Source organism: Lithobates pipiens, unplaced genomic scaffold (genome assembly GCF_037356315.1).
Source record: "Lithobates pipiens isolate NorthernLeopardFrog02 unplaced genomic scaffold, aLitPip1_a1.2 Scaffold_16, whole genome shotgun sequence".
NCBI lineage: Eukaryota > Metazoa > Chordata > Amphibia > Anura > Ranidae > Lithobates > Lithobates pipiens.
Genome location: NW_027507748.1, coordinates 650,042,573 through 650,058,099, shown reverse-complemented (window position 1 = coordinate 650,058,099; position 15,527 = coordinate 650,042,573). Strand labels below are relative to the sequence as shown.

General features: G+C 40.8%; 1 protein-coding gene and 1 long non-coding RNA gene across 4 annotated transcripts in view; one reads left to right on the top strand and one right to left on the bottom strand.

Annotated features, from left to right (window-relative positions):
- DYNC2H1 (dynein cytoplasmic 2 heavy chain 1) overlaps positions 1-15,527 on the top strand; it is a 694,454-nt gene that overhangs the window by 587,791 nt on the left and 91,136 nt on the right. For all 3 annotated transcript variants that reach the window (XM_077484358.1, XM_077484357.1, XM_077484356.1), the window contains one exon: positions 8,707-8,796. In XM_077484358.1, the coding sequence (XP_077340484.1) occupies positions 8,707-8,796 (90 nt within the window). The remainder of the gene's footprint in view (positions 1-8,706; positions 8,797-15,527) is intronic.
- Positions 7,022-15,527, bottom strand: part of LOC143984062 (uncharacterized) — a 32,102-nt gene continuing 23,596 nt past the window's right edge. The window contains exon 2 of the long non-coding RNA XR_013274707.1: positions 7,022-7,352. This is a non-coding gene — a long non-coding RNA (uncharacterized LOC143984062). The remainder of the gene's footprint in view (positions 7,353-15,527) is intronic.

Below are 15,527 nucleotides of genomic sequence, written 5' to 3'. Positions count from 1 at the left end.
ATGTTTATTTATTATAATACTGGTGTTGTAATGGTGTTTTTAAAGAATTCTGCTGTGATGATGTCACCAGTATTTGGTTTACAATGAATAATAACCTCAATGACACTGTTAACTGCAGGGTAACTGAACAAAAAACAAACAAACAATAATTTCATACATGTGTATAATATATATTCTATACCATATAATGCTCACTGAACCATTCTGACCAGACTTTGTCCCAGTTCAGAGTAATACAAAAACTTAGACCCCTTTCACACTGGAGGCATTTTTCCAGTGTTTTAGCGCTAAAAATCCTGCAAACAGCGTCTTTGGGCCCGTGGAGGAGCAGTGTATACACCGCTCCTCCAATGCCCCTGTTCATTAAAAAGAATGGGCACCGCTGCCGAAGCTCCTGCAAAGCACTTCAGCAGCAGCACTACACGGGTGCTATTAACCCTTTCTTTGGCTGCTAGCGGGGTATAAAAACGCCCCGCTAGCAGCCGAAAATCGCTGATAAAACGACCGCAGCAGGCGGCTCAATGTGAAAGGGCTCTTATGGTAAAATATGGGGGGATTTACTACAACCGGAACAGACAAAATCTGGAACCGCTGTGCATGTAACCAATTTGCTTCTATTTTCTGCTTATTCAGCTAAAGTGGTTGTAAACCCTTACATATACCCAATGAAGTTACTGGTGATATGTAAATTAAACAAATTCTCTTACATAAGTTGTAATTGGAATTCAGTGTATAAAAATCCAAAATTACAGTAATCAGTCCAAAAGAGAAATCCAAGACGAATAAGAAGTCATTGAATAATCATGTCTCAAAGATACCAACCGAATAAACCTGGAGTGCACCTTCCACCGTGATGACAGAAAAGTTGTGCCCTTACCAGATAACTAGTTATAGGAGGCAGGTAAAGAATGGGTTCATACAAGAAATCCGTCCTCTGGATGTAGACAGAATGATAAAAATATCAATTCTACTGGTTGCTCTCTCTTTCGCTCCCAGGTGATATTCAATAAGGAGGAAAACACCTTCATAGCATAAAACAGTGATGGTTTATTGAATAACACAAATCCAATCAAGCATGAATAGAAAGTTTCAGAATAAAAACAATCTGCAGATCACATAAGAACTAGCGTGCTGATACTAGGCATAGCCTCAACCCTACTAACTTAGTCATAACTGACTTCATAGGGGGTGTGAAGTGCATGCCTGAAACCATGCAAATTATCAGGTCCATTGTGGAGCTCATTGAGTACTCATCGCCTCGTTTAGCCACTATTGGTCAAAATGAGTGACTCAGAAGGGTTAATGACAAGATGAATTAGTCATGGGAAACGGCCACTCATGTTTAACAACAGGGTGGCGAACCTATACTGTGAGAGGACGCGACCCCAGCAGTAAATACATACCAAGCCTCAATTTGAATCAGGAAGAGACACCCATGCCTCATTCTCGATCAAACGAGGTAGAGTAAACAGCAGATCTCAGTATCAGAGGCAGGAAGTATCCAAGCTTTGTTTACATGAAGAGACAAGTCACTCCAGAAACAACATTTCGCATTGTTCCAGTGAATGATCTCATATGGATGACAGAAAACGTAAAAAAATATATATATATTAGTGAATACTATATTAGAAAATGACAGCATAATCATTACAGAAAATGTGTATAAAAAATATATATATTAAATTAAAGAAAAAGAAATCCCTTAATTGTTACTTACCGGTAAGTGAATTAAAAAGGGAAAAGGATGCTATCTTCTTACTGCAATGGACCACTATAGTAAAATATCAGTACATAAATAATACAGCAATAAATTCATAGAAAATATAAAACAGAACATCAGGAATTATTTATAAATGTGTTGATATCCCAGTCAACATTAATACCGAAAGGACTATAGGATTTGAAATCATAAATCCACCTAACTTCTATTTAAGAAACGCCTCTTTTGGTGGACGCTCCTCTCCAAGGTGGCACATATGTATCAATCACCACAAAAGAGGTACCAGTGGGATCTCTATTGTGGTGGCACTATGCGAGAAAGGATTAAATCCAGCTGGAAAAGGGTTAAAACCACCCGCAAAGCGCTGCTGCAGCAGTGTTTTGCCAGCGGTATAAAAACAATGGGCAGGAGCAGTGGAGGAGCGGTATACACACCGCTCCAAAGATGCTGCTAGCAGGACTTTTTTTTATCTTCCTGCTAGCACACCACTCCAGTGTGAAAGCCCTTTGGCTTTCACATGGGAGAGACAGGATGGGCTCTTTCAGGGCGCTTTGCAGGTGCTATTTTTAGCACTGTAGCGCCTGTAAAGTGCCCCAGTGTGAAAGGGGTCTAACTGTACGTCCCAGATATTACTCACCACATGAACATGTGAATAAGATAAACAATATCCTTTGTGGTACAGGTAATGAAATAAAATGTATGTTTGGATATGTTTTACCTGTAACAGTTGAAGAAAAAGTACTTGTTTTTTTTCCATTAATATCAATTCAACATACCTCAAATTTTTTTGCAAGGATAAAATCCCACTAGAAGACAAAGTTGTGCATTCCGGTGGGTCCAAGATGGTAGGTGCCACACTAGACTGTAAGAAAGGCAACCCCCTGAAAATAACCCCTGGTTTTATCAGGGAGTACGGGCCCCAAAATTCTATAATTTTTAACTACAGGCCAATACTCTTTGAAAATCTTTTTATTTTTATAGTGTTGTCCTTAGAATGTTGTAAAAAAAATGCTGATTTACATTTCTGAGATGTATTAGGTTTGACTTTATCTATTAGTAGAGAATTCCTATAAAGGCTTTGAACCTGATGTCTGGGTGTCAAAGTCATCAATCAGACTAAATTGTACTATAAGTCTGACATATAGACTATGAAGGCACAGACTGAAGCTATGTTTTATGGTGGCATCTGTCAGTGGGTATATAAGAGTTACAGTCCGTGGTCTTAAAGGATGTACTTGTGATTTGTTTATCATCCACTTCATCCACTACTCAGATCTCAAGATTTAAAAAATGAATTCTTTCAGAGTGGGCTTCATAAGTAAGGGTTGGAATTTAAAAAAATTCATAAATTGTTCCAACGAATCACAGTTTCCCCGCCATAGGAGGAGGGAGGATGTAATCTATGTACCTGACCCACAAAACAATTTCTAGTCAGGCACAGACAACATTCTCCTCCCATTTAGCTATAAATAAATTGGCCAAACTGGGGGCAAACTTTGCCCCCATAGCCATAAGTTGGCTATATAATTTGTACCTGTTTATCTGCAACCCTTTATTATCTTCATCTGTTCAAAGTCCAGATATTATAAAGTTTGTCTGAGCTCTCAGAAAAAGGGAACAGAGAGCTGAAATTACACACTGTAGAGCCCCCCCCCCCCCCCCCCCCACACACACACACACACACACACACACACACACACACACACACACACACACACACACACACACAGCACACAGGAACAGAGTTGAGGCTGTCAATCTGCTAGAGTTCCCTCCCCGTCACCATTTTTTTCTTGGCTGAAATGACACTTCGTGCTCTGGATTGAGGGAAGTACACACTATAGAGAGATATGCTTTGTTCATATTTCATGTCTGTTTACAACCACTTTCAGTCTTGAAAATGAAAGCTAGAAGCTGATCCATACACTGATTCTGTGGATACTGGCTGCTCCAAGCTTAGTAAATTCCATTCATTGTATAAAAACATAATAATGTTAAAAGCATCTCTGTCAATTAGGCCTTGCTTACATTGGTGCTTAGGCCTGTATTCCATGGAGAGGCCTTTTTTTTTTCTTCATATCTAGACTTCAGATGCTTTAAGCAGGCAGCCAATTCAAATTTATTAGGACAGGGCGACTGCATGGACACAGCCACTCATCCTAACATGACAAGTATGTGGGTTCACATTAGGACTCTGCAGCCTTGGCATCCTAATGAACTTGAAAAGGCTGCCTGCACGCAGCACCTGGAGTCTACAGACACTGAAAAAAAACCAGCCCATTCATGGTATGTGGGCTTCATCATCTACAGTGCCTTGCAAAAGTATTCACCCCCTTGGCTTTTTACCTATTTTGTTACATTACAGCCTTTAGTTCAATGTTTTGTTTTTTTATCTGAATTATATGTGATGGCTCAGAACACAATAGTCTAAGTTGGTGAAATAAAATTTGAAAAATATAGGCATAAAACTATTTTTCAGAAATAAAGAACTGATAATTGGCATGTGCGTATGTATTCACCCCCTTTTTTATGAAGCCCATAAAAAGCTCTGGTGCAACCAATTACCTTCAGAAGTCACATAATTATTGAAATGATGTCCACCTGTGTGCAATCTACGTGTCACATGATCTGTCATTACATATACACACCTTTTTGAAAGGCCCTAGAGTCTACAACACCTAAGCAAGAGGCACCACTAACCAAACTCTGCCATGAAGACCAAGGAACTCTCCAAACAAGTAAGGGACAATGTTGTTGAGAAGTACAAGTCAGGGTTAGGTTATAAAAAAAAATATCCAAATCTTTGATGATCCCTAGGAGCACCACCAAATCTATCATAACCAAATCGAAAGAACATGGCACAACAGCAAACCTGCCAAGAGACGGCCACACACCAAAACTCACGGACCAGGCAAATAGGGCATTAATCAGAGAGGCAGCACAGAGACCTAATGTAACCCTGGAGGTGCTATAGAGTTCCACAGCAGAGACTGGAGTATCTATACATAGGACACCAATAAGCTGTACGCATCATAGAGTTGGTCTTTTTGGCAGAGTGGCCAGAAGAAAGCCATTACTTTCAACAAAAAACAAAATGGCACATTTTGAGTTTGCGAAAAGGCGTGTGGGAGACTCCCAAAATGTATGGAGGAAGGTGCTCTGGTCTGATGAGACTAAAATGTAACTTTTTGGCCATCAAAGAAAATGCTGTCTGGTGCAAACTCAACACATCACATCACCCAAAGAACACCATCCCCACAGTGGAACATGGTGTTGGCAGCATCATGCTGTGGGGATGTTTTTCAGCAGTCGGAACTGGGAATTGAGTTGAGGGAAAGATGGATGGTGCTAAATAGAGGGATATTCTTGAGCAAAACCTTTACCACTCTGTGTGTGTGTTTTTATTTTATTTTTTTCTCTTTCATTTATTAGTGCTCCACTTTGAACTCCTGAAGTCAGAGGAATAGTAACCACACTTGTGAAGCGCATTGATGTGCTTTATTAATGTTTTTTTTTTTTTTTTAAAGCAGTGGAATGGCCATGGAAAGGCCATACCAATGATTTTTTTTAACAATTTTTTCAATACGTGCTTTCCACTGGGCTTTGTTGTCCTCTCCTATAGGCTCCTTTTTCCATATAGGTTGTGGTACAATGGGTTACAGTGTGCTGCATGAAAAAAAATGCTGTGAGGACATGTTTTTATCTATTGCCCTGTGCTGGCAGCCCATTCTAAATTTATTGTGCTCCCATAACGCAGTGCAATTTAATGTACAAAATACCACGTTGATGCGCCTGTGGTAACAAATCACAAAAGAATGTAAAAGTGTGAATGGGTCTCTTAAAGGAGCAATATGAAATAAAAAAAAATAAAAAAGAAACATGATTACCCACTTCTATGCTCCAGCATCTGCATGATGCTGCGTGATGCTATAGAGATGTCATTTACACGCTACTCTTTTCTCATCTGATTCCTCCAATCAGCCCTAAGTGGAGTTTTCCTTAAAAAATACTGTTGTGTAGACTGAAGGATATTTCTCTGGAATATATTGCGCTATGAACACTTTTATATACACATCAATTATTGCAACCCTAACACCGCCTGGTTAAATTGTAGAACATCGTTCATAGCACAATTAAATGCCTGCAATCTCCTTTTCACATAGCAGTCGTTCCTTTCATTCCCTCGATAAATCTGCCCCTCTGTAGTTAATATAAATGTGTGCGTGTGTGAACAAGGCCCCTAAGCTGGGATGAAATAATGCCGATATGCTCTTGCCAGCCTAGAGAAGAGCAGAATGGAGCCATAAATAACATGATGACTTTTAATGGACCGATATATCGTACTGTTTACAAGCTTTCCAATATCGCAGAGCTCTGGGAAGCTTGATTTTCTAAACGTACAACATTAGCATTGATGCAGTCACAAGTTCTGTTTATTTTTCTATTTTTTGCGACGAGGAAACCAGAAATATCGTGTCCTGCACTCTAGCAATGATCAACTTATACACATCTAGATGTAGAACTGTTTAATGGCTTGCAATAAAACGTAATAAACACAAATTTTTTACTGCATCGTTGTAACGCATAATTCATGGTGTGGTGCACTGAATGGGCCTCCATGTACCTTGCAAATTAAAAACCTCAGTGGATGTACAATTCAGCACACAAGGCGCCATGCACATGGGAATCGTTGTGTTACACTTCATTGGAAAAAGTTTCCGGTCCAATTTTTCATGTATTGTGGTGTGCTGGCAGCTCATTTTTTGCCTGAATAAATAAAAGTTTATCCTTGTAAGCACCTCTGCCAGTGTTAAATAGTTTCTCATCCCTGTAAACTGATGCAGCTAGAAGATGGCTTTTTCTTTTGAAAAACAAGACTGGCTGGATCACCAGGTGAAAAAAACAAAAAAAAAACAAACAGCCATCACATCTAAGACTTGGTAAGCTGTAATACAAGGTGTGTATAAAATGTTTAGTAAATGGTCCGATATCTCAACGGTAACGTGGCTATCCAGAGACACATTGAGAAGCACCACCTAATGTGGAGTACACATGACCGTAGGGGTAAACCCATTGTGGGCCGAAGTCAGTGTGAGAGATAGTGTCATAGTGCAATGGAGGAACGAGTGAACATCAAGTTTTCTGCTACAAATTGGGGAAAGCGGCGATGGAGACGCATGAAATGTTGTTGCAAGTGTACGGGATGGAAGCCTTGAGCAGAAAATGTGTTTACGACTGGTTCAAATGCTTTTGTGGCGGGAAGGAAATGATTGTCAGGAACCATGAAGACAGAGACAGAAGTACAATAAAATCACACTTGTTTATTAATAAAAAATAAAAAGGTAAACAGGAAAAAGCGTAGTCAAGCAAGCCAGAGTCCAGTAGCCAGATCGGGTAGTCAGCCAGTCCAAAGTTCATAAACCAGATCGGGTAATCAGCCAGTCCAGACGTCAGGGATCCAAAGAGAGCAACTGCAAGCAGGATGGAAGCCAGGAGGGATGTAGCAAGCCAGTCTTGAAACAACAGCAGGAGATGGTTCCTAGTGATGTGACCAAACGTGAAGACAATGGAGAAATGAGCTGGAAGACTTTAATAGGCAGGCAAGACGAGCATCATCGGGAACAGCTGGTAACTGTGGGGAGAGAAGAGAGGATCAGCGACTTTTGGCTGTTGACCAGCAGAACCCCAGATATGATCAAGCGAGTGTGACAAACGATGGCAAGAGATCAACATCTTACTCTTTAAGGGCTAACTATTATTAAGCAAATTGTAGTAAAACATAAAAATATTTTATTCAAGTGTTAAAAGCATGTTGGTGCAAAAGATTACCATAATCGTATACGATATATCGTACACATTGAGTACCACACTCATGAGGAGCTGGAGAAAATTGGAGCGAAAGCTTCTCCTGTATACAGTATACAGTTCAGAACATCAACGGGGCCTATGTGTAGAACATAGCAGCCATGAAAGCACTTACATACCAGTACTGTCATAGAATGAAAAATTCCTTAAAAAACAGGCTGAAGCTGAGCAAGAAAAAGAAATAACGTTTTTTTCCTGTTGGAGAAACGATCAAATCTGTGGAAGGCCCCCAAAGCCCAAGATGTCCCACACAAGGATCCCCACACAGGGGTTTCTGCAGCCAACCCAGTGAGCACGGGGTAGAACAATACCTGTGGTCTGATAGGGAGACCAACTGGCACAGTGATGGGGCATTAGGCCTACGGGAAAGAAATATAAATGCATAATAGTAATGTATAGAGGCCAATCGATCTGGTGTTGAATATTGTAATGAAATGGCATATAACGAGCCAATAATATAATAAACATTATCAAAGCTATGTATAGTAACCCTATGTATATACATATGTGATGGCATTGTAGAGTCGCTAGTATTTACTCAAACCATCATATAGTTCCCAGTAAGATGCTAAGAAATTAAACGTGCATTGATGATCCTGGCCGGTCAGAGGGAAGATATTCCTATACCTGCATTGAATAGACCAATGGAAGGTCATTGTTGTGAGGCCAAAATATGCATAGACAGGAAGGGAAAAGGGAGCCCCATGTAGCAAAAAGAAAGATACCGAGTCTAATGGTGCCTACCTTAGTGGTGTCGTTAGAAATGATGTGCCGGCAGGGTCTCCGTGAAGGTTTCCAGAGCAGCACCATCCGCACTAGGCAGATGCACCATCTGGGATTATAAAGAGATGCCCGCGCATGCGCAGTACTTACGTCAGTCACGCCGTGGCGCAACGCGTCATCGCTTGCATGCTGACGTCACGCATCACCACCAACGTGATGACGCATGAGGGGGGATGAGACAAACATTGAGGCGTGTATGAGTGTGGGTGTCTGCACTTCAGGGTGGCTGACTATTGTTAGGTAGTTTATTGGATCTTAGTTTGCATTAAATGATACAGATGCTATTAGAGAAATGATCTTAGTTTTATATTTAATTAAATTGTTTTTATGTTCATCAGTGTCCACTCGCCTGGCAAAGCAAATGGGAAGGTCCAGAAGATCCTTTACAGTACCTAAGAGGGCTGGTAACACGAGCAGTAGCAATTCAGGTACAAAAAAATATGTTCCAACGTATATCATGTTTGTTTTTAAATTTGTGGGGAAGGGTTATGGTTGTCTGTTTCCCCTCGCTTTTTGTTCTATCAGTTGCCCTTGAACTTATCAAGATGGGTGGATAGATTGCAGGGTTCACATGTTCCTTAACTCCACAACTGGACACAGAAGTTCTCTGTTCTATTACCACATTATGGTCTCTGGTCTCTGACCACATTAAAAACTGGACGAATAGCATTTTGACATGCAAACAGCCTGTCCAGGGCCAGTCAGAAGCTCTATTCACATGTAACCACTGATATGAGAAGTTTATGCAAACAGCAGCAATGCCAGACAGCCTTTGATTTGTACGGGGTACAAACGTGGCCATGACTTCTTAAAGCAAGGTATGCATAAGGCTACTTTCTCCACCTACAAGAGTTCAAAGGTCACCATGCTAAAAAATTTTTACTTCAGATAGGCTTTTAAGTGTTTATTGCTGCATATACAAATATCACTGTACGATTGTTTAGCGACTGATATTTTCATAATCTCCTGGAATGTATTGATAGGAGAAGGGTAGTATTGCCTATTTTTCTGTCCTTCCCACCTTATTCTGCAAGAAGCCATTAACTATATAATGCCTTTCTGGACCAGTTACTGCCAGACTCTGCTCCTAGTTTGATAAAAAAATAAATAAAAAAAACCCATATCATTTGTACTCAATCCCTTATCCATTACGTCTCAATTCAAGTCTCATTAAAGGAGTATTCCCTGATCCCGAAATGCATTGGATTTGTGTTAAAGTCTTTTATCTTAGATTGAAACAGATATTGGTGTGGCACTTTGACTTTAGATTTTCTCAGTCACAAACCAAGGAGTCAGTGGAGGTCCTCAGGTGTCAAGAATCTGCCGGCCCCAGGAATCCAGACATCTCAGTTAAATACTTTTGTACCCATTATAATATTAGGATTACCATAAGGTTCCAGGGCTACCCTTCAAATCTCTTTCCTGAGTTAACTACTTAATATTAGTCACTGACAAACTGCTATTGTTCTGCTTGTACATATTTTGGTTGGTTTTCCTTTTACTTGTTCCAAAGTAAAGATGTAATTATATTCTGCATTCTGTATAAGGCCGGGTTCACATATGTGCGGCCATGGTTCACAGCATGGGGTCCAGTGCGTTTCTGTACACCGGTTCAGGGGCGATTCAGGGCTGAATTTTTGCCTGAATTCGCACCTGAACCAGACCCAAAGAAGCACAGGACTCTTCTGCAGTCTGGACCACAGCCGTCCCGGACCTGTGTGATCTGGCTCCATTGAGAGCCAGGCACACTAGACTGTCATGCAAATTGGATGTGGGGAAACCCGCATCCAGTTTGCATATATGTGAACCCAGCCTGAGAGAGAGAGAGAGAGGGACATCATTTTGAACCTGTATAAAGCACTAGTAAGACCTCATCTGGAATATGCAGTTCAGTTTTTCACACCAGTTCACAAAAAGGATATCCGAGAACGAGAGTAAGTGCAGAGAAGGGCAACCAAACTGATAGGCATGGAGGAGCTCAGCTATGAGGAATGATTAAAGGAACGGAATTTATTCCCTCTTGAGAAGAGGAGATTAAGGCCTTGTGCACACTACTGCTGTTAGACTTTTATGTTTTTGTGAGTTTGAGTGTTTTTTATTAAAAGCCCTTAAACGCCCCTCTATGTTATCCTGTGCCTGTACATACATAGGCGTTTTTAGCAGTTTATTATCGGGGGAGTTTATGTGCTGTTGTCTGAACGCCCTAAAATCACATTCAAGAGCAGATCTTCTGACCACAAAAACTGCTGAATGCCGAAAAAAGCTTGTAAAAGCCATAAAAACATTCATAAACATGCATAAACTGTAGGCACTTGTCACTTCAGCAATTATTTATTTCAATGGCCAGATTAAATAAAAATTCTGGCCAATAAAATAAATAAACTCTCAAATTACAAATTCGGTTAAACTCCTTTGAAAAAATACAGCTTAGATGAATTTATAACACTGAAATATATATATCATCATGTTACGTACAGTGTAACCTTGGTTTACGAGCATAATCCGTTCCAGGAGAATGCTAGTAATCCAAAGCATTCGCATATCAAAGCGAGTTTCCCCATAGAAGTCAATGAAAACAAAGATCATTCCGCATTGACTTTTATTATATGCAATACCACATGTGGCCAGAGGTGGGGGGGCACCGGAGAGCTTCGGAAATACTCGGGGACAGCTCGGAAAGCCTTGGGAACGGAGTGTTTCCGAATGGCTCCGAAATGTTCCAAGTGTCTCAGGCGCCCCCGCAATGTGGTATTGTGCTGCCCTTTAGCTTGAATCCTGCTTGTTTTGCGAGATACCACTCGCAAACCGAGTCAGAATAAAAAATAAAAAAAGTTGCTCACCTTTCAAAACACTTGTTAACCGCGTTACTCGTAAACCAAGGTTCCACTGTATACAAAAGACATCTGGGTGGGAACATCTCTGCCCACCAATCAGATACAAATATAATGCATATACATATTATGATGAGTGCATTTCAGATGACAGATTTCCTTTGCTATAAGGAGAAGACCGCCTTTATTCATTTAACCATTCATAACGATACACATATCACAACATATTAATTAATCATGATCTATAGAAGTCTTAACCTAACATTTTCCTTTACACAGTTTCCTCTGGTTGTCTCACTCCTAGGCTATTCTTGACTTTATAACGTTCTCAAATATGCTTAGAACAAACAGCTTCCAAACAGAACCTAAAGTAGCACTCTACAGCCTGAAATATTATTCGTAATTATATTAAACAATTATTTGACCCTTCACCAAGTTACTGGTTTCTCTTGGAGTGCAGCAGGAATTTTCATTTTCCTTGGCACATGTTCCTAACACCAGCAGCTCTAAAATGACGTGCCATTAATGCCGCTGTTCTTTCTTCACAAGGTGCCCCCTTGATGACTGTTAACAATGGGACTGAGTAGCCAACCCTCTTATGTATGGGCCATATCTATAAATGCAGCAACAGTGGAGGAAAGAAATAACACATAATACAGGACTCTTCAGCATGGAATTGAATGAGATAATTAGCATCGCAGAGAATTATATGAGAAACAAATATACTTCTATTCTTGGGAAATGTTCCTGTGAATTTCTAACAATGCAGCTTTTAATTAACATGATTGTAACAAAGCGGTGAAATTCCTTGGAGGTCGGGGTGAGACACGTTGCCCTGAAGTGCTGCACTGCTCTGAATGGGATTTTTTACATTTTGTCTCTTGTCCTGAAAACCTTTAAAGATTAACTGCTGCTACACAAACAATTTAATTAGCAGCTTTATGGAAAGTGTAAATGAACAAAGCTGTGTTACGTTCACGAGGACATCCTGCTGATCTGAGAGGTATCTCTTAATGCTTGTAGTATATGTATGGTCAGTTAATGCGTCAATCTGCCCCCCAACTTGTTGGTTGATGCTGGTGAATTGAATGGCCTAACTGTTGCTTTTATCACTAAGCCCATGCTTACACTGCTGCGGGTTCAAATTTGCACGACTATGAATCTGTCATCCCTGCGCAACTTTATTGCCGCTTGCATGCAACTTCTTTAACAGAAGTCCATGCAAGTCGTTTGAGTCCCACCAAAAGTAGTGCAGGAACCTTTTTCTAAGTCGGAGCGACGTTCCGGGAATGTTACTGTTTTTGAAACCTTTAAATCCATGGGTTTAGTTCCACTTTATGATTTACCGCTGTTCAGGGGCTCTGGGCTTCAGCAAAATGGCAGCCTCCAGCAAGAAGAACTGGGAGCAATGCTGGAGGCAATTTACAGCTCACACTAATTTTGGTAGCATAATTATTCATGTGGATTGTACTTTATGTTCCTTGCTAAAGAACCTTATTTTTTATAGAGTTGTTATGGTTATGCTTTAAGGGTTCAAGTTGTGGGATCTACAGTATGCTTTGTGTTTCCATTTTCTCTCACATTTCCTTGTTAGATTTTTTGTTTTGTTTTAAGGATGGATATCGCTTTTTGGTATTCATTATATTCTACATGGCTACTCCAGACTGATTGTCAGAATTTTGTGGTCCATTTATAAAATACAGGTTGTGGAATAGAGCTGGTGGTGTCCTGTGAAGTTTCTTCTGCTTGATACAGTAGAATGGACTCCATGATTGGAGAGAAATGGTTACCTGACTGGGCTCTCCTCTTAGCTCTTTTTTTTTTCTCTTCTCAATAATTTTTATTCTATTCCCATGGCTTCAGACTCAGAGAGCAATGCACCTTCCAGAAGCTCGTCGCTGTGTGTTAAACACTTAACCCCCGGACCATTTGACTGGCCAAAGACCAGAGATCTTTCTGCAATTCGGCACTGCGTTAACTCACAATTACGCGGTTGTGCGACGTGGCTCCCAAACAAAATTTACGTCTTTTTTTCCCCACAAATAGAGCTTTCTTTTGGTGGTATTTGATCACCTTTGCGGTTTTTATTTTTTGCGCTATAAACAAAAAATAGCAACAATTTTGAAGAAAACGCATTATTTTTTACTTTTTGCTATAATAAATGTCCCCAAAAAATATATAACATTTTTTTCTTTTCCTCAGTTTAGGCCGATATGTATTCATCTATATATTTTTGGTAAAAAAATCACAATAAGCGTTCATTGATTTGTTTGCGAAAAAGTTATAGCGTTTACAAAATAGGGTTATATGGCAATTTGTTTTATATATTTTTATTAGTAATGGTGACGATCAGCGATTTTTATCATGATTGCAACATTATGGCGGACACATCGGATACTTTTGGCGCGATTTTGGGACCATTCACATTTATACAGCAATCGGTGCAATTAAAAATGCATAGATTACTGTGTAAATGTGGCTGGCAATGAAGAGGTTAACCACTAGGTGGCACTGTAGGGGTTAAGTGTGTCCTAGGGAGTGACTCTAACTGTGGGGGGGAGGGGCTTTGTGTGACACAACACTGATTACAGGGAGCGGTGATCAGTGACAGTGTCATTAGGTAGAACGGGGAGGTGCTTGTTTACAGAAGCATCTCCCCGTTTTTCCTCTCCGTGAGACATTAAGTCCACGGGACCCACGATCGCGCTCACGAAGCCCCCGGCGGGCATGCGCCCGCAACCTGCCTCTTAAAGGGCAACGTACAGGTACGTGATTCTGCCTGTACGTGCCCTTCTGCCACAGTATATCTGCGTGAGGTGGTTGGGAAGCGGTTGATGTGCTGCCGTTTTTGTTTTTTTTCATCAGTGTAGCGGTATAGATTTGATAAGGCCATACCGCTGCTTTTTAATGAATAGACAATGGGACATCAGAGGGGTGATAACCTTCAGACCATTCCAGATACACTTGTTGCTGTCCAGTTGTGAGCCCTGTTGGCTTCTTTTGTCGCTTCAGGTTTTCTTTAAAGTAGAGCAGCTAAATGATGCTTCTTCTATTGTGGTGAAATAGGACATATGTATGCAAGGCATTTTGTTGGGTTGTTGTATAGATTTACAATGGGAAACCAACCACATATGCTAATAGTGACCTTTCCAAGTACTCTGTGTATCATTTCCAAATAACAGAACACCTTTGTTTACATTTTTTCAATCATTTCACTCAGAAGCTAAATCAGTGCAAACATGCCTTTATTCCATGTAGAATGTAGATCAGGCAGGTGAGCTAGAATGAGACTCGCAGACAGCAATCTGCATTACAATGTGTTCTTAATGGAAAGCTGGAGTCCTTTCATTGCAGCCACCCTTTCTCTCCATATCCTCACATCATGTCCTCAATGCCATTGCGGTTTGCTATCTTTTTATTTTTTATTTTTTTTTATGTCCAGTTAAAATTTGCAATAGTGATTCTTTTGTGTGTGTGTGTGTGTGTGTGTGTTTTTTTTTTTTGTTTTTTTTTTTTAAGCCAGTGAATTGCAATCAACAAATTAAAGTGGTATTGAAGGTTTGGCTTTTAAAAAAGACAAACAACCTTGTTGTGCTTACCAGCCCTGTTGAGTGGTTTTGCACAGAGCACCCCCGATCCTCTTCTTTTTTTTTTTAGGTCCCCCACCGGATCTCCTTCCTCTTGACCAGTGCCCCCAATAGCAAGCTTCTTGGTATGGGGCCACGGGTGCGTGCTCACTCCCAAACTCTGCTCTATGCATCCATGAGACACATAGAGCCACAGCTTGGTCCCGCACCCTACTCTCTACTCATTGGATCACTGGCTGTCAGGCCAGGAGAGGGAGTTCCGGGACAACGGAGACTCTCATGCACATCACTGGATCAAGAGGGAGCTCAGGTGAGTATTAGGGGCAGGGGGCTGTGGAGGGAACAGCACACAGAAGCTTTTTTTTACCTTCATGCATAGAAAGGTAAAAAAAAAAAACTTCAGCCTTTACAACCAATTAACCTCCCTGGCGGTGATCCCGAGTCTGGCTCGGGCTGGGATTTCAGTACCATAAGCGGTAACCCCCGAGCCAGACTCGGGATCGCATCGCTGGATACAGGGAGACTTACTTACCTTGTCCCCTGGATCCAGCAATGTCCTCCACGCTGTGTGATCGAGCTGTCCTCCGCTCAATTCACACAGTGCCCAAGTGCCGCCGAGCTCCGTTCCCTGTGACGTTACGGCACACGGGAGCGGAGATAGGCGCCAAATTCAAAAAAGTAAAAACACACAAAACACACACAGTACTGTAATCTTACAGATTACAGTACTGTATAAAAAAT